The sequence below is a fragment of the Sceloporus occidentalis genome, unplaced genomic scaffold (assembly GCF_023333645.1).
Source record: "Sceloporus occidentalis isolate IW3139 unplaced genomic scaffold, rSceOcc1.0.p SCAF_5, whole genome shotgun sequence".
NCBI classification, from domain to species: Eukaryota; Metazoa; Chordata; class Lepidosauria; order Squamata; family Phrynosomatidae; genus Sceloporus; species Sceloporus occidentalis.
Window position 1 is genome coordinate 74,961,261 of NW_028316985.1, and position 19,676 is coordinate 74,980,936.

The 19,676-nt window shown below is 39.1% G+C and overlaps 1 protein-coding gene across 3 annotated transcripts in view; it reads left to right on the forward strand.

Annotated features, from left to right (window-relative positions):
* Positions 1-395: 395 nt before the first annotated feature.
* Positions 396-19,676, forward strand: part of TUBGCP6 (tubulin gamma complex component 6) — a 32,616-nt gene continuing 13,335 nt past the window's right edge. For all 3 annotated transcript variants that reach the window (XM_089524417.1, XM_089524418.1, XM_089524419.1), the window contains exons 1-14: positions 396-445; positions 3,998-4,820; positions 5,865-6,028; positions 6,855-7,065; positions 7,742-7,915; positions 9,348-9,469; positions 11,215-11,290; positions 11,725-11,834; positions 12,498-12,589; positions 14,320-14,459; positions 14,566-14,715; positions 17,931-18,012; positions 18,099-18,187; positions 18,335-18,450. In XM_089524417.1, the coding sequence (XP_089380543.1) occupies positions 4,074-4,820; positions 5,865-6,028; positions 6,855-7,065; positions 7,742-7,915; positions 9,348-9,469; positions 11,215-11,290; positions 11,725-11,834; positions 12,498-12,589; positions 14,320-14,459; positions 14,566-14,715; positions 17,931-18,012; positions 18,099-18,187; positions 18,335-18,450 (2,273 nt within the window). In that variant the 5' untranslated portion in view covers positions 396-445; positions 3,998-4,073. The remainder of the gene's footprint in view (positions 446-3,997; positions 4,821-5,864; positions 6,029-6,854; positions 7,066-7,741; positions 7,916-9,347; positions 9,470-11,214; positions 11,291-11,724; positions 11,835-12,497; positions 12,590-14,319; positions 14,460-14,565; positions 14,716-17,930; positions 18,013-18,098; positions 18,188-18,334; positions 18,451-19,676) is intronic.

Here is a 19,676-nt window from a genome sequence, read left to right on the forward strand (position 1 = left end):
TGAAGATGTGATTTGTAGTTTCCTTTGTTCAAAATACTATAAAAACTTAGGTTCATTTTAGAAGCCAGGCCCCAGAAATTTGCAGCTGAAAATAAACTATGTTTCCTTCCTTTGGTCTCCCTGCTGGTTTCTGGTTAAAATTCTGGGTTTACAATCATCAATAACCTATATATGTGATATATAAAGTGGAATAAGCAGCACTATAATATATCACATTATAGTGCTGCTTATTCCACTTTTAACTGCTCTGGGGCTGCCCCCCGTTGCATTCTGGGACTTGTAGTTTAAGGAGGGGCGTTTAGAACGTTCAGCCAGAGGGAGCCCTGGGCCCTCGCTGGACTACAAAATCCCAGAAGGCAACAGAGCGGGCGGCCATTTTGTTTGCTCTGACGTCACAGGCCTAGACTGCTGCCCAGCTCCTCCTCCAAAATGGCGCCGTCCTTCTGTAAGTAGGAAATGAATCGACTCTGCCTTTTCAGAGAGGGAGAGCTGGGTTGTGGTGCATGCCTTCACTTCATAAAGCCTCTGGAGGGAGAACCAGGATAATATGCTAGGAGGAAAAGGCTGCATGCATCCGCACTGCAGGAATAATCCAGGCTGACAGCCCTGAGCCAGTGCTAGGGAATCATGGGAGTTGTAGTTTATTGTGGCACCAGAGCTCTCTTCTCTGACAGAGAAGGCTAAGTGTCTCCCAGAACTACACTTACCAGGATTCTTTAGCAGTGAGCAAATCTAGTTTAAGCTGTCTCAAACTGGATTATTTCTGCAGTGTGTTTTGTTTTGGACCTTTCACTGCCATGGCTCACTGCTAAGGAATCCTGGGAATTTTTGTTTATTGTGGCACCAAAGCTCTCTGACAGAGAAGGCTAAAGAGTTACAGTTCCCAGGATTCCCTAGTATTGAGCCAGGGTCAAACTGGATTGTTTCTGCAGTGTGTTTTGGTCGTTTAACTGCTAAGCTATTTAACAGCTTAGTGCTATGGAATTCTGGGAAGCTCCGCTCCAGTATCACAACAAAACACCATTCCCAGTATCCCACAGCATGGAGAAGTGGCAGTTAAAGGTCCAAAACACACTGCAGAAATAATCCAGGTTGACACCGCTTTAACTGCCCTGGCTCAGTGCTAGGGAATCCTGGGAATTGTAGTTTATCGTGTCACCAGAACTCTCTGATACAGAAGGTTAAATGTCTCACAAAGCTACAGTTCCAAGGATTCCCTAGTATTGAGCCAGGGCAGTTAAAGCATTCTCAAAATGGACTATTTCTGCAGTGTGTTTTGGGTCAAAGTGGTGTCAAACCGGATTATTTCTGCAATCTCCTTGAAACTGGGCCTTCCGACCCTCCGTTGTTTTGCCCACGCCATTAAAAATCTGCCAAGGACAGGACTTGTGACCATTACACTGGGCCTGATCCCATCTTGGGATAGTCCAGTACAAGCCTCCATTTTTAAAAAGAAGGATATGTTTCTGTGTTTTTTAGAGTGATCGTCCCTAAACTCTGATCCTCCAGATGTTTTGGACTTCGACTCCCAGAAGCCCCAGTCAGCTTGGCAAATAGTAATGAATTCTGGGAATTGAAGTCCAAAACACAAGGGAGACCTGAGTTTGGGAACTGCTGCTAGAGGAAACCATCCCCTTCTTGCTCTCTAGCACTGGTTCTCCATTTTATTTGGACTTTAGCTCCCAGAAATTCCAGCCAACTTGGCCAGAAGTCAGGAACGATGGGAGCTGAAGTCCCAATTGAAATGAAGTCCAAATAAGAGGAAGGAACATCAGCAATCTAAGATATGGGGGAGATATCATACAACTAGCAGAAAACATCAGAGACTTGGGACAATTACTAAGGAAGGTCAAGGAAGAAAGTGCAAAGGCAGGTTTGTTGCCGAATATAAAGAAAACAAAAATAATGACCAGAGAGGATCTACATAAATTCAACCCAGATAATGAGGAAATCGAAATAAAGATTTCCCGTACCAGGCATCAAACATTGATCAGGACAGAGACTGCAGCCAAGTGATAAGAAGAAGACTAGGAATGGGAAGGGCAGCCATGAAAGACCTTGATGAGATCCTAAATTCTAAAGATACACAACTGAGCACAAACGTTAGATTCACACAAGCCATTGTATTCCCCATCGCCATGTATGGATATGAGAGCTGGACAGTGAAGAAAGCAGATAGGAAGAAAATCAATTCATTTGAGATGTGGTGCTGGAGAAGAGTGTTAAGAATACTGCCGAAGAGACAAACAAATGGTTCCTAGAATAGATCAAACCTGAACTCTTCCTAGAAGCCAAGATGATGAAACTGAGGCTGTTGTATTTTGGCCACATCAGGAGAAGACATGACTCATTAGAAAAGACAATAAGGAACAGTGGAAGGCAGTAGAAAGAGAGGAAGACCGCACACCAGAAGGACAGACTCAATCACGGAGGCCATAGACCTGAATCTGTAGGACCTAGGCAGGCCTTTCCTGAATAGTCTCCCAGCCACCAAAAAGAGAAAGTAATGGACCGATCCGGCTGCTGTTTGCTTGTCCATTGTTGTTTGTTTGTTTTTATTTATTGTTTACATTGCTATTGATCTTTTTTTTAACATGTTTTAATTGTAAAGTGTTTAATTCTATTTTAAGGGCGGGAGGGTTGGAGGATATGATATGTAAATTTTTAATGCTGTACGCCACCCTGATCACCTGAGTGCAGATGGAGTGGGATATAAATATATTATTATTATTATTATTAGGCAGAGCAGTGGAGGACAGGTTTTTTGGTGATGTCTCATCCACAGGGTGGCTATGAGTCGAGGCCAAGTTGAAGGCAGTTAACAACAATGAAGTCCAAATATTCTGGAGGACCAAGGATTGGGAACCACTGCTTTCTGGGGATAGTACTCCTTGTTGAGTTAAATATGCCTGGGAGACCTGGGTGTGGAAGAAAGCCTCAGAGTCTGTTTGATTTCTCTCTCTCTTATTTTATTTTGTACAATTAATGCAGTGTTTGCCATGATGCCCATGGCTCCATCCTGTGAAATCCTGGGATTTGTAGTTTGTTTCGGCACCAGAGCTCTCTGACAGAGAAGGCTAAATATCTCACAACCGCAAACCCCAGAATTCCATAGAATAGAGCCTTGGCAGCTAAAGCAGTGTCAAACTACATTGACTCTGCAGTGTAGATGCAGCTGAAGGTACATAACAGCAACAACAACAAAGTATGCAATCCATCCATTTCTTTCTTTTTTATTACTGTTAAAACACCTTCGTATATTAGCATTAACGATACGTATAAAACCAATATGTACTTTATATTGGAGAGTTGTACCTCATGGTTGGGCACATTCGTTGTATGTAAAAGTTTCAGGTTTTGGATTTTAATTCCTCTTGTATCTAGATATAGCTGGGGAAGGCTCATGTTTGAAACCTGAGAGAGTTGCTGATTGTCTGTATGGAGATAGTATTGTGCTATATGTGGCTGGTGATCCCAGTAGCATGCATATTTTATTGGAAGTGAGTCCCTGTAAAATTAATTAGGTTTTACTCTCAGGTAAACGTTAGATGTGTGCCTAATTGTTGTTGTTTGCTTTCAAGTCATTTCCGACTTATGGTGACCCTAAGGCAAACTTATCATGGGGTTTTCTTGCCAGGATTTGTTTAGAGGGGGGTTGCCATTGCCTTCCTCTGAGGCTGAGATATATAACTTGCCCAATGTCACCTAGTTGGTTTCATGGCTGAGTGGAAAATCAAACTGGTCTCCAGAACTGTGAGCCTAATAGTCACAAGTTTTGGTCTGGCAAGCTGTTCAAAGAGTAGGATGTGAACAGCTCTTCCCTTGGACTGTGGGTTTCTCAGTAGGATCACATGTGATGTTTCTTGAGGGTTTCCTTAAACTCTAGTTTTTTAAAAAATAGTCTTTAATATAGAGTCTATAAGAAGAAGGAAGTAATGAAAGAATGGAAACCCATAATAGGAGATGGTTATTAATAACATTTCTTTCACATTTCCAGACACGACAGTGGATCCCTATCCAGTTCTTAGTGCAAGATTCACATTAACAGTGGACCCTCAGTAATTGATGCTGCCATGGAAAGTATTACAAAACTGTTTAGTGACCTGTGTGAAGCCCATGCATCAGGCTTGCCAAAGACAGTCCATTTGGGTAGAGGGAAAAGTGGCAAAAAAGGGTCAAACAAAAGTCTCAAGAAGATAGCATATAATGCTTTATTTGCCAACCTTTTCCTGGAGGAGGGCCGGAAAATACAATCAAACACCCCTAAACTACCGGTAAAAAACAAAATTTTAATGCTATCTTTCAACTTGAGAGTTGCTGGAATGGGCCCAGAAGCCGACAGACTGGAGGAGCTTGTAGATGAGTTGGAAAAGTCTACCTGTCTACCCTTTACTGAAATCACTTCTGTTCTGGATCTTCTGGTACAGCTTGCAGGAACTGGGCCCCCTCAGTGTTCACCACTCAAAAAGGATTACTTTCTGAACAACAAATATGTCGGGAGAAATGTTAAATACCAAGGTTACGATTATTATGATGTAAGTGTGTTTGAAGCAGACATACAAGCATTTATTGCAAATGAGGAGCATCATTTAAATGATACAGTTCAAAAGACTTTGCAGGTGATGGAGGCAGCACCTGGCACAGGTCTTCCTTCCGTAGAACTCTTTTCACAAAATTGCGCTGTGGGTGATAGGTTTGAACGAGAAACTCGTGTCTCCCTGTTTGGTGCTCTTGTTCACAGTCGGACATATGACATGGACATCAAGCTGGACCTGCCACCAGTGCCTGACAGTGCAGATTTATCAGGACTTGCAATTAAGGTATGGACCTTTTGTGTGGCATTTACCTTATTTATAGTTTGTATGGATATTTGTATATATACCTGTTAAAATGCTTCAGTAAACACAGTACGGGCTGAATTTTCCTCATCCTAAATGCTTGGGACCAGAAGTCCCAATTTGGGATTTTTGATTCCCCCAACCCACCAAGATTTTGGAATAGCTGTATTTTTTTATATGTACATAATGAGATATCATGGAAATGGGAACTGCATCTAAACACAAATTCATTTTTGTTTCATTTACACCTTATGCACATCCCCTGAAGATAATGTTATACAATATTTTTAATAATTTTGTACATGAAACAAAGTTTGTGTACACTGAACCATCAGAAAGCAAAGGTGTCACTGTCTCAGCCACCCATGAAAAATGTGTTGGATTTTAGAGTATTTCTGATTTCACAATTCTGGATAAGAGAGACTCAGCCTGTATGATAGCTGTATTAAATTCAGTTTGAGTTCCTTATTAGCAAGTCACATTGATGTCAGTGAGATTTTAATGAACAAAATGTCTATTTTGAGTTCCTCTGTTTTAAATGTCTTTGTTCTATAGTTTGCGTATTCCTTTATGCAGCATTGCATGGCCAAACAAAATTGAACCTATCCTCGCTCATGCTCAGTGCTGGGGAATGTCGATTACTTATGTGTCTTTTAGTTCTCCTATGCCTTGCCTGCAATTGCTGAAGAAAATCTCAAGTTAAGAGTTAGTTTAGCAGATGACTTGTTAGAATAGGGCAACATGTGCTCTGAAATAGGTATGGAAAAGTGAAAGGTGGTTTTTTAAAATTATTTTTAAAAAGCTAACCTTGAACAACCAGACTGTAAACAAAAAATACAATATTGCATGAGATATTATTTTGTATCCTGAATAACCTGAGAAGGCAAGTGAACATTGCTGGGATACAACATATAAAGCTGGCTCTTCCTGAAATGGGTTGGAAAAACCTGCTGCTAGAAGACAGAGAAAGAATTACAGTTACTTGGTTTTACAGATGTGAATGATGTGTTCCCTTTATGTTTATAGGTTCCCCAAAGTATTGATCCTTCAGAGGATGAAGGATTCCAGTCAGCATCCAATCTCACCCCTGACTCGCAGTCAGAACCCAGTGTGACACCAGATATTGACATCTGGGAAGCAGTTCTTACTTATGGACCTAGTAAGCGAAGATGCTGGGAAAGGATTGGATGGTATGTTTCAGGTTTTCAGCTTCAGAAGCTTTTGTAATAAGGTGTTTTCACAGAAAGCTGCCTAATCAGTATATTCCTGGATCTTTGGATTTGAAAGTGTTTAATTTGAAAATGATTTCCCAGATAAGTCCTGGAATTTCTAACAACAACAACAAAACACCCCAAAAACCCTGGGACTTGAGAATGGCAGCTAAATACAAATTAAGATTCAAAAATATGCACACACACCTTCACTTTCAGTTCTCCACCCTTTTTTATTGTGGAAGGAAATCTCTAGAGATGCATCCTATACAGTAGATGTGGACAGAGTGTGGCCTTCCAGATATTATTGGCTCCTAACCTTCTTCAGCTGTAGATTGTAGTCTAGTGATATCTGGATAACCACACTTTGACTACTATAAGGTGGTACAGGATGCAGTGGCTTAGCAGTTAAAGACGATAACAGAAGCGAGTTCCGTAAGTAGGATGCCACCATCAAGAAAGCCCTGCCATGTGTGGTAGCCAGTGCTTTGGGTGACTTACAAGAATTAGCTTTGAACTGAAACATAGTCCCAGGGTAACATAAAAGTTAAAATAGAAAACAGTATCATAATAAATAAAAGGATACTAGGTTGGAGAAAGTTCGTTTACAGTCTATATCCCCCTTTTAACACAGCAGGTATTTGGTTTGTAGCTAAACTCTGAAGTTGAAATACAGAAGACCAAATTCATAATTGTAATCTGTGACTGTGTTCCTGGGTAAAAATATTCCCATGCCTCCGTGTTCCTTAGTTCTGTTTTATAGCCCTCATTATTGCTTTTGTTTTGTTTTGGGTTTCTGACACAGTCCACCAGGAAAAAAAGAAGAACCATACCTTTCTGAGGCTGGTAGAGAAGCTTTTGACAAATTTTGCAGACTTCGAGAAGCAGAATTGCAACTTTTCAGCAGTAACAAACTCCAGCTTCCGCAGCGTGTGCTAATAAAAGAATCAGAAATTGTTAAGGATGTTCTCAATGTCCTTATTGGGGTGATTTCTAATTCATTCCCATTTAATCAGGTATGAAGAATCCTTTGTAAGTAGCAACTACATTTTTGTAGTCCTGCAATCTACACTTCTGTTGTGTGACAAAAATGATGTAAGAAGTATAGATCTCTTTGCAGAGATGATACATGTTCCCAAATTTTGCAGGCAAGTGTACTGTTTAAAAAGAGTTCACAGATACACCTGGACTGGGACAATATTTAAAGAAGTAGATAGAAAACCTCATAGAATTACTTTAGAATCATGTAATGATTGTGCTACTCTACAGTCTTGTATTGTGGAAAAATATATAAAAAATCATCCAATAAGATTGCCAGAAATACTGGTTTATCCATAGAATGAATTATGTGTACACCCAGTGAAACTTAATATTTCATTACTAGTATAAATATTAATTTAAAGCTTTCCATGTAGATTTTCATATTGCTTTAATTTTCCTTAAAGATTTACAATGCTTGCTTGTGTGTATGTTCATCCTTCTAAAAATCACTCTCATTTGATTTTGCTTTAATTGTTACTTGAATGCTTATTTTCACAAAATAGACTTACAAAGCTTCCTCACCACTCAATCAAATAGTTACTTTGAAATTGTTCAAAATCATAGTGATGGTGACTTGTGTACTTATTTTAAAAGTATTTTATGTTGTCTGCATTTTAATGGATGATTTTCATCTTTGCTACAATCTTGTAGGCTGCTCAGAAATTTGTGGTCAAGCAGGGCATTTATGTATCTGGAACATCACCTGAAAGCATGAACTGCCTTCTGTCAGAAATTGCTGAATACGGAACATATTACACACGCCTGAGCCGCTTCTCTATCCAACCTGTCTTGGACTCTTCATACAGGAAAGGACTTGTGTTTCAGGTAGCATGCCTGTAGTCTTCATATCACTAACCTGGTTGAATGAGCTGTTACAGTCTTGTCTTAACCAGTGTCTGTTGGTTGGAATTTCTGATGCCCTTCTGTTCATGGAAGGAGTTTGAATACATCTGAACAATTTATTCTACCTCCTATACTATTCTGCTGGGTTCTGTAGCATGACACAGCAAAGCTACAGGGGTAAAGAAATGAATGCCCCTGCTGATTGAGTTCAGCATATAGCCCAAACTCTTTCACATAAACTGGGGAGTTAGTACCTCTTTAAATAAAAATTGCTGTACAACTACCTAGAAGCCATATAATTATATGAATGCTAATGTAGCATAATGGAATGAGTGTTAGATTTGGGTCATGAAAGTTTAAATACCATCTTAGGCTACAGACAGTAACTGTGGTGTATTTCAAAGAGAGTTTATGATAATGAGGTAAAGAAAAATTGCTGGGAACATATGCTGGTGGGACAGAAATGAAAAACGGAATCATTAAAATTACAATACATTTTCCCAAAGCAAATTATTTTAGTTTGGCATGGGGGGACTGTGAGAGCAAGTGGAGGTAATTACTGCATTTGTCCAAACAGAAAGGGTGATGAACTTGAATTGTTCAATGGACAGAAAGTGGTAGGCTGAGTAGGTTGAAGATATGATTGTCAGGTGCTTTGAGGCTTACGCTGCAGCTACACTGCAGAATTAATGCAGTTTGACATCACTTTAACTGCCATGGCTCAATACTGTAGGATTGCAGGATTTATAGTTTTGTGAGATATTTAGCCTTCTCTGCCAGCTCTGGTGCCACAGCAAACTACAAGTCCCAGGATTCCATAGGATGGAGTCATTGCAGTTAAAATGGTGTCAAGCTGTATTAATTCTGCAGTGTGGCAGCAGCGACAGTTCCTCAGAAGAGCTAGGTGGGGGATGGTAAGCTTGTTGAAAAGTTGTGTGCATATAGGTGAAACCCATGTATCTCCACAAAAGATGCAGGAGATGCCTAGAACCTGACTGATACCAAATTGGATAGTCCAGCCCATGTTGTTTATTCTAACCTTCCTCTGCTTGGTGACATCCAGATGGGTTGTCAGTGCTGGCTGAAGATGTTGGGAAGTCTAGTGTTCTCTCACTTGGACACAAGTATTTCTCATCATTTGCTGCCTGGTCTTTGTGTGTGGCTTGAAACCTCGAGATTTAATCTGTGCAAAACATGTGTTGTACTACTGAACTGTAGTAACTCCATTCAACAAGATTACTAGGTAGTTGCAAATAAGGTGTACAGGTTTGAATGGAGCAATACACTCTGAAAGAAATTAAATTAGAATAGTGCGCCCCACACTATTCCTTCCTGTAACATATTTTTCAACAGGTACTGTATGTAAACAGTTTTAATAGAATTTTTTGTCTCCTGCTCACATTCACATTCACAGGCATTCACAAGTGGGCTAAGAAAGTATCTTCAGTATTATCGAGCATGTGTTTTGTCAACTCCTCCCACGTTAACTCTTCTGACTATCAGCTTTCTCTTCAGAAAACTAGGACGCCAGCTAAGGTAATGTTGCACTATTAAAATACAGTGTAAATGAAGTCTTGAAATTTCATCTCATTGATTGCAAACACAAAGGAATCAAAGATGTTCCATCTGCATTTCAGCAACAAAACCGTGGTTGTTTAGCCTTATTGAATACAGCAAGCCTATAAACCTGTAAGTACTGCTTTGACCCAGTGCTAGGTTAAATTGGCTTATTTCGTATTGCTGCTTCATATAAAAACATTGTTCTTATAGTTGCTATTCATACAAGATAACCCACAGGAGGACATTTATTATTGGTCACTTGCAACAATGTACTCCTAAATAAAATATATTCTAATATATTATTATGATTAAAGATACATGTTTCCTATGAAAAAGGTTGACGTAGGGGTTCTGAGGCAGCAGGGATGGAGTAAGGTTACTTTTTTCTTTGAAAGACCTAAATGATTGTCAAGCTGTAGAAGTATATTTTATTGTACAAAGTGAGGATTCACATGTATGAGAGCTCAGCACTAAAGTTACTGCAGTGTAGTAGTAACAGTTCCCTAAATATGAAGCATGTACAACTAGTACTAGTCAGATGTGTGAGTATGCACCATTACCTTACCATATGTACATTTTTTGCATTTACATTATTTCATCATAAATCTCTTTTTAATATTCCCTCAATAATAACGTCCATAGCAAAGTTGCTAGCACCTAGCCATAATAGCTTCCAAGTATAGTTTCTATGAAGTATAGACACCTTAAGAGTAATAATCTCTGTGTATATTTACATATCACAGATGTTACATGCAAAATGAAAAAAAAAAATGCTATGTATACTTAAAGAATGGAGCATCTCTGTTTCCTAGTTTTCGCCAAGAAAAATAATACCAAAATGATTCTGTTAAATATTTAATGGTATTCATTCTTTCCAGCATACATTTGGTTGGGCTACTAGAAGCCAAATAAATTTCCTTAAGTGGCTGATTTGATATGTGAGCTTATGTTAGCTACTGGGATTAAAAACAAGATTACTGGGCAATTGGACAAACTGGCTGTAGCGTTCTTGCATGATTGTAAATGGCACAAGAAGATTTCCCCCCTTCTTTTTGGTTACCCTGTTACACTAATGAGAAAAAGCTTCACATAGGCAAAACTAACTAGTTTTTAACACAGTATCTGATTTAGCTAACTTGTTTTTCACATAGTATCTGATTAAATTTTTTTTTAGATACCATAGGAAATGTGATGACTGCTGGCTTAGGTGATGTTTTTAAAGCATTGAATTTTCTAAAGGAGATGGTGATGATGCTACATTTCTATCCTGCCTTTTCTCCAGCCAGCTTCTTCCAATTTTTATTCCCACAGCGACCCTGTGAGGTAGATGGTGCTGAGAGAGTGTGCCTATCCAAAGGTCACTCAGTTTGCTTATGACTGAGTGCGAGTTTCAACTCGGATCTCCACAGTCCTAGTCCAGCACTTTAACCACTGCACTATACTGGCTGTCATGTTGGTCTAGATTGAGATGATATTTCTATTTGCAGTTAATAGCCATGAGAGCTAAGCAGAACCTTATCATTAATTCAGTTTAGGATACTCTCCTTGCTATATTTCTGAATACCAGCTGCCATAGCCAGATAATAAAATAGCTAGATGTTGCATCATGTCATCATGTTTGTGAGTATCCAACGGGATTTGATTAGCGGATGACATAGAATTCTGGCACAAATGGTCTAGTAAGACTTCTCTTATGTGCTGTATGTCTTTCTGTTCTTAAGGTATTTAGCTGAACTCTGTGGCATAGGAGTGACTTCAGTGGGAATTGGTGGTAATGCCGATGCATTGTTTCCAACTGTGAGTATATGATTTTGCTTCTCTCCTGAAATCACAGAGTGGGGTGATCATGCTGTTTCACAGTGCTTTGGAAATATCCACTCTGTATGCGTTTGTACTTAATAAAGTGATTTCCACAGTCAGTTCACCTTATGTGTATTTGCTGATCAGTATTTAAAATGCTATGCCCAGATAGTATAAATGAGCAACTATTCCTTATAAAACAAACATCATTGGTATCCTGATTAACATAATTCCTTTTCTTCTTGGTGCTCCTCATGAGGTGTCAGTAAATAGGAATCTCTGAAAGCAAACTGTGCTCAACCATTGGAGCAGGTTTTCACAGCTTCTTGCCAGTAAAGATAAAATTGTCTGATACAACTGAACAAGTGACTCTGAACAAAAGTATATGTGTTGTGATTTCCCTTACAAAGAGTGCCTTATATCTGTTTCAGGGAGTGAAACTTCTTTCATATCTATACCAAGAAGCCCTTAATAACTGCAGCAATGAACATTACCCAGTTCTTTTGTCACTACTAAAAACAAGCTGTGAACCATACACAAGGTATGTGCCTTGGGTTTAAATTATGTGCTCCTGTGGTGACAAAGAATATTTAATAGATTTTTCCCATAAGTGGCGTTCACAGAATCAGTTGGACTTTGAGAATGCAGAGATCCTTACTTTAGACTGTTGAAATGCAACTAAACCTTGAAATACAATATTATTATGGTTAATGAATTGCAGTTTTTGTTTTAACAAGAGCTGTATAAAAGTTAGAAAGAGACTCTTTTAGAAAACTCTTAGGATTACATACAGAGAGAACATGAGGCCCAGAGAACTTGACAGTTGTACCCGTACTGTAATAGTCATTTTAGTGGTAGCATTCTAGTATGATTTATTTTCTGTTGAGACAGAGGCTGCACCTGCACTGCAGAAATAATCAGTTTGATACCACTTTAACTGCCCTGGGTCAGTGCTGTGGAATCCTGGGATTTGTAGTTTGTTGTGGCATCAGAGCTCTCTGACAGAAAAGGCTAAATATCTCACAAAGCTACAGTTGGCAGAATTCCATAGGACTGATTACATCCCATGGTGTCAAACTTGGTTAATATAAATGGTGTCAAACTGGGTTATTTCTGCTGTGCGAATGCAGCAATGGTAACTTTTTTTTAATAGGGGCATGACATACCTTCTTAAAATGTGGTAATTCACTGTTCTGTATTTTAGGTTTATACATGATTGGGTATACAGTGGTGTATTCAGAGACGTGTACGGTGAATTTATGATTCAGGTGAATGAGGATTATCTCAGCTTTAGAGGTATGTTGGCTTTTGAATTCCTGTCAGATTCTTTCAATGAGGTGATATATAATGGAATAAAATTGTGACAAGTGGCAAGCTAAGGATTTATCCACTGAGAAAATACAAAACCAAAAAAGCACAGCAGCTTTCTACTTCTGTCATGGCTACAGGACTAAATATGATGCAGCAGGACCATAGTCCAAAAGGTTTTTGCTTTGCAGTTAGAAGAGTATTTAGTGTGTTAGGGTCTGAGACACCAGCAGTGTTACTTTAGTCATTTTATAATAAAGGAAGCTGTACTATATCCATGACAAAAGTAGGATGCTGCTGTGGCTTATTGGTTTTGTATGCCCAGGAAATAAGCCAGTGGGGGAATTATTTAATTGGTATAAGAAAAAGGTTTTTCTCAGTGCAGGGTAACAGTAGGTGATTGGTGTTGTTGAGCTTTAACATTTTTGTTTTAATATAAGGCAGATCCTTAAAGTTTTTTCTTAGTGGTTGAATCCTCAGTTTGCAACTTGGCTCAATATTATTTCATTATTCTGTGCTTCCTTTTATAGTTGATATTTAGATTCCTCTCCCCTGCCATTTTTTGCTTTTTATGAGTATATCTGTATCTATCTGTGTTTGACTCTATTGTATAACTGTATATATTCTGGCAGTCACTGATTTATGACTAGACAATAACAAGTAGAAGAAACCAGTCAAACATCTCAAGATGTCCAAATGATGGCTGATTTGATTGACTGGTTGACAAAAAAGGCCAACACGTTTTGGCCTGCAAATGCTCACAAAGGTCTTTGGAGGGGGGGCTGTATAAAATCATAGAAAGATACAACACATAAATACATAATAGACAATAAGAAGAAAGCCAAACAAAGGACATGTCTACACAAGCCATTTACACTAGTTCCCCCCCCCCCTCACATTGCCCTATTTTCACAATGCAGGGCCAAAGCCCTGAATCACTGGTCTGTCAAGACTGTCTTCATGATAAGCAGCCATTTCTACATTGAATCCAGGCCATCCCTGCCTTAAACAATTTTTTTTTAAAAAAAAACCCTAGCTTGCTCTGGATTTGGCTGTTTACACAGGTGTCCCACTGTACCTCTCAGTACCGCCACTCTTGGCATGATTCACTCCCTCTAACGTCACAACAAGGCACCCAGCCATGTGATTGCTGCTGATTGCCTTGTTTTCAACCTCAGAGAGAGTAATTGGCAAAAGTGGTGGCACAGTGGGACATGTGTGTAGACCACTGTTCAATATCACTCTGGAATGCAGAGGTATTGAGGGAAATTTGAGACGGTTTCAGGGCCAGAATCCTCTGGGAGCAGCCTGGAGTATTTTGACCTGCGGAAAACTTTAAAAGCTACCAATACTGGAATTGCACAGAGGACAGAATCAGCATGGCTCAAAAATATTTTGATAATAGTATTACAGATTCTAGTGGGTTCCAATGCCATTTTCATGATCACATTCCTCATGGCAGTCATAATACTCATAGCTTTCTATGGATACGTAAAACATTACTTATGCTCTACTTATAAGCACATAAATGTTTTTCCCACCTACTAAATTTGGCAAGCTTAGTCTATATGGGGATGTATGTTATTCGTACAACAGAAGAAACATCAGAGGAAGTTGGCTTGTCTGTGTGAAGAAAAGATAATAATTCCTTGAAAAATTAATTGCGCTCAAGAATCCTGAATGTGGTATGTTATTTTATATTTCCTTTGGATCTCTAGACAAACGTTACTGGACCCATGGATACGTTTTGATTTCAAAAGAAGTAGAAGACTGTGTCCCTGTGTTCCTGAAACATATTGCTAATGATGTCTACATTTGTGGAAAAACCATAAACTTGTTAAAGTTGTGTTGTCCCAGGGTAGGTACTATGACAGTGGGCTTTAAAACAACATAAGCAGATGTACAAAACAAAAAATAGAACAAGACTTTCCCCATGTCTTCTGTATTTATTTTTACTTTTTCAGCACTATATATGTTGGTCTGATATTCCTGTTCCTCGGATTTCTGTAATTTTCTCCCTTGAAGAATTAAGAGAGATTGAGAGAGACTGCGCAGTGTACGTCAGTCGAATGGAAAGAATTGCACGCTATAGTACCATCAGCAAGGAAGAAAAGGTAAATTGAATAAACAGAGTAATTTTGTATTAGTAAAATTCATTGTCAGTAACATGGACTTTGTGTACAATATCCCCTTCCATAAAATCCAAATTGACATAGTACTGTACACAACCCTGTACATATCTTATCAAAAACAAACAAACAAAAAAAACCCCCAAAGTTTATAATTGGACCCATTCTCAAGTAGGCGAATATAGGCTTGTAGCTTTAGAGCAGTGGTTCCCAACCTTCCTAATGCCGTGACCCTTTAATACAGTTTCTCATGTTGTGGTGACCCCCAACCATAACATTATTTTCATTGCTACATGCAAATATGTGTTTTCCAATGGTCTTAAGTGACCCCTATGAAAGGGTCATTCAACCCCCAAAGGGGTCCCGACCCACAGGTTGGGAACCACTGCTTTAGAGTATCACATCTAATATAGTCATTGTTTTATTGTTTCAAATATATATTTGATTTTAATTTTAGCATCCCACTTTTGGCAGTGATAAATATGGGCAAAACTACCATATATACTTGTGTATAAGTTGACCTCATGTATAAGTCAAGGGCAGTTTTTGGGTCCAAAATCATGGATTTTGATACGACCTGCGGATAAGTTGGGGGTCAAACACTGGGGCATGTTAGAAAAGATCTAATTGGGGAAACAAAGCACCACTTCCCTTCCTACTTCTCCCTCTCTGGACTTCTCCCAAGGGTCACAGTCTCAGCATGGAAAATGGGAAAACAAGCCTACACACACACACTCTCTCTCTCCCTCACCAGCATTTCCAAGGCTTATGGCTTGCAAAATGGGGTAGAAACCTCTCCTTCTCTTCCTTTTACCAAAAGCATTTCCAAGGCTCATGGCTTGCAAAGAGGGGTAGAAATCTCTCCCTCTCTTTCCTTTACCAAAAGCATTTCCAAGGGATAGAAACCTTTCTCTCGCTTCCCTTTATCAAAAGCATTTCCAAGGATCATGGCTTGCAAAACAGGGTAGAAACCTCTCCTTCTCTTCCTTTTACCAAAAGCATTTCCAAGGCTCATGGCTTGCAAAGAGGGGTAGAAATCTCTCCCTCTCTTCCCTTTACCAAAAGCATTTTCAAGGCTCATGGCTTGCACAATGGGATAGAAACCTTTCTCTCGCTTCCCTTTACCAAAAGCATTTCTAAGGATCATAGCTTGCAAAACAGAGTAGAAATCCTGTCTCTCCCCCTCCCTTTACCAAAAACATTTCCAAGACCCATGGCTTGCAAAGAGGGGTAGAAATCTCTCCCTCTCTTCCCTTTACCAAAAGCATTTTCAAGGCTCATGGCTTGCACAATGGGATAGAAACCTTTCTCTCGCTTCCCTTTACCAAAAGCATTTCTAAGGTTCATGGCTTGCAAAACAGAGTAGAAATCCTCTCTCTCCCCCTCCCTTTACCAAAAACATTTCCAAGACCCATGGCTTGCAAAAGGCGGTAGAAACCTCTCTCTCTCTTTCCCCTTTACTAAAGCATTTCCAAGGTTCATGGCTTGTAAAATGGGATAGAAACCTCTATTTCTCTTCCCTTTAACAAAAGCATTTCCAAGGCTCATGGCTTGCAAAACAGGGTACAAACTTGGGCATACTCTCTCTCTCTCTCTCTCTCTCTCTCTCTCTCAGCAGCTGTTTGTTAGCTCTGGCTAAGAGGGAAGGCTGATGGATAACACACACACACACACACACACACACACACACACACACACACACAGAGGGAAGAGAGCATGGGGACTCAAACGGTAAGCTGTTTAAAGATTCCTGGCTACAAAGGAAGGGTGGGCACTTCTTTTAGGACCTTTATAAGCAGTATTAACGTATTGCCTCATATATAATTTGACCCATGATTTTGGAGTCCATTTTGGGGCATACATTTTTCGACTTATAGTTGAGTATATACGGTATATAGAATGAGTTTATAATGTGTCATTTAGCTACTGTAATAATAGAGTGACAATTTTGAATTCCTTGAGTACCTCTTTGAAGGCCATGTGGGCTCTTAAGCTTCTATTTCTTCTAGGTTTAGTGAAGGATAATCTGAGGGTATGTCTACACTTGCCATTAAAACCAGTTTTTCCTTGCCCTGTGACCTGTCCAAATGATGCAGGGCCAAAGCCCTGATTTGAGTGCAGGCTGTCTTCACATGGGCAAACCAGTTCTATACCAAATCTGGCCATCCCTGCTTTAAAGCTATTTTTAAAAACCCTGTCCTTAGCTCTGGGTCTTACAGGAAAACCTCGAGCACTCTGGAGTGATGCCAGACAGCTCTTTACACAGCATTGCACTGGAGTGCACAGGTAATAGGGAATTTGGGGCAGCTTTGAGGCCAGAATGCTCTGGGAGCAGCCTGGAGTATTCTGGCCATTGTAGACCAGCCAAAAGTTTATTATCGCTATTAAAGCAGGGAAGTTGCTAAGCAGACCTGAGTACAAACAGTTCAGCCCTTAGTGTTTGCCGGTGATTTGTGACAGGAGCCTGTTGACAGGGCCAGGAAAATCTGTCTGCTATTCCTCAGAACACTGAAGCTTAGACCCATTCCTCTCTTGTCTTTACCTAATGGAAAAATGTAAGCTTGCTGGAGAAATAGGTATATCTTCTCAAACATAGAACAGTCTGACATTTTTTATCCTTCTCAGGGATAAAGCAGAATGTGGGAAGAAGGAAATAAGATGATGCTATCATTAAATGTCCTAGGAGAATTGTATGTTCACATATGAACAAGGCTTTGAATTCTAGTCTTAAGTTATTACATAAAGCTAGTTTTAAATACCTGTGATATCTTTAGCTTCGATGCCCAACATGGATTTCTATGGAAGTTAAATTTGTGTGAGGCCTTGAAAATTTGTTCATATGCCTAAAGTACAATGTAAATTACCAGTCTGCTATTACTGCTTCCTGCATTTCTGTAATGTAATCTTCCAGCCATGTCAGTTAGACAGCAGGTTCTTTTTAGCATAACAGCCAGAATATTTTATCCTAAATATTTTCTGGTATACCAAATCTTAGGATCTGAAAATGAAAGCTCAAGCTTTAATGCTATTTTATCTATCAAATTATGGTACTATAACTGCTTCAGTGAGATTCCTATTTATATTGAGAGGGTTTATTTGATTTACTGGGGGTTTTGCTCATGAAAATGCACATCTAAAGGCATGCAGTTACAGTGAAAGGCTTGAACAATCTCACTAAATCATTTGTAACTACCCCTTAGGACTTGCGTATGGAAATTGAAAAACAGGAGTTAATTGTTCATGCTCGAGAAGCAGCTAGCGAAGCTCTGAAAGCCATTACTGGTAAGTTACAGCTGTCTTTGTATTCTAGTTGGTTTTCTCAAGTGTTTTTTGCTAATAACGCAATGGCATTTAAAATTTGTATTTAGATCGACAAATATCTCAGAAAATGGTACTGGATGCAAAGAAGCGTGAACAGTTTCAGAAATTAAAAGAACAATTTGAAAAAGATCAACAGGTATTTATCTTAATTGAATTTTCTGCTGGTAACTTTAAAAGATTTTTAAAACCTTGTCTTGAGATTGAACTTGTTTGAATATAAAATACAGATCTCAGTGTGTAGTTTTGGATAGTTATCTTCAAAGTTTTCTGAATTTATATGTAGCGCCGACGTGCTCTGAAACAAGAAGACACTGATGATGATTTTAGTTATGCCCGAGAGCTCAGAGAGAGGGAGAAGAGATTGAAGGCTTTAGAAGAAGATTTGGAGAAAAGAGCAAGGTAAGAGAATTCAAAGAATAATGCCAGTTGAAAAGTGTTATGTTGAAAATTTTGTATGGTCCAAAAGTACTATCAATACCAGAACCCAGGATCATATTGCTACTTCTCATAGTATGTATTTGAACTGTGGAATTCCCCTTTATGGATGTAGGATGATCAGAACTTGGATGGCTTTAATAGGGGATTAGACAAACTCCTGAAGCATTAGGCTAACAGTGGCATCTTAATCATGAGGGCTGTTACTTCTGATATCAGAGATAGAATCCTGTTCAAGATTCTAGGGAACATGAATAATAGAGTGCTGCTGTTAACACACGTTTTGCTTGTGCGATTCTTAAAGCTGTTTGGTTTGCCATTCAGTTAGCAGAATACTAGACAGGCCTTTGATCTGATTCAACAGGGCTCTTACAAGTAGCTGCACTTATCTTCTTGAACTCTGTCAATCTTCTCTGTTGTTGCTACTGCTGTTGTTGTTTCTGCGAGAGGCAATAAGTCTGGCCAGGAGGAGTCTGTGTTGTAATTTGACTTTATCCCATCAGCATATCCCAAACCCCATCCCAACACGATATTGTAAATAGTCTTTTAGCCATAAATATTTGAGCTGATACACATTTCAAAAGTATTGCCACCCCCTGCAAAGTTTAAAATGCTCATATCACCTGCTTTTAATATTGGATCAAATATGCTTATGATATCACTCTTATAAGAGCAGCATGCAGCACTCTTAACAGTTATTAGCTATCCTCTGAGTAATCCTGTAAAATAGATTGCTCTGAGGGTATGACTAATTCATTGCCAATAAACAAGGCTTGAACTTGGCATTCCACATCCAGATTAACCTGCTCATAGTCAGTTACATTTTCACGATTCAAATTTAAGAGAGGAGGCCTTTTTCAAATCTCTGGAGTTATCTTCCATACAAAAAGAGGCTCCTGCACACACATGAAAACGAAAGAGCTCTGAGGATACAACCTCATGTGTACATGAGTACAACCTTAAGTAATTCATAAGTACATTCTTATTGCATGTGTGGAGTCACCCAAGTATAGAGTTGGTTGGTGTTTCTGAGCTCAGTCATTCATGGGTTGCTAGAGTATTATAAAAATGCAAGTTGATTTTTAACTTTTAGTGAATAGCTCAGCATATCACCAATAGTACACAACTTAAAATATGTTTTTCCTTGGTGTTAGAGGTATAACAGAATAACAACCTCCTACAAATGCTCA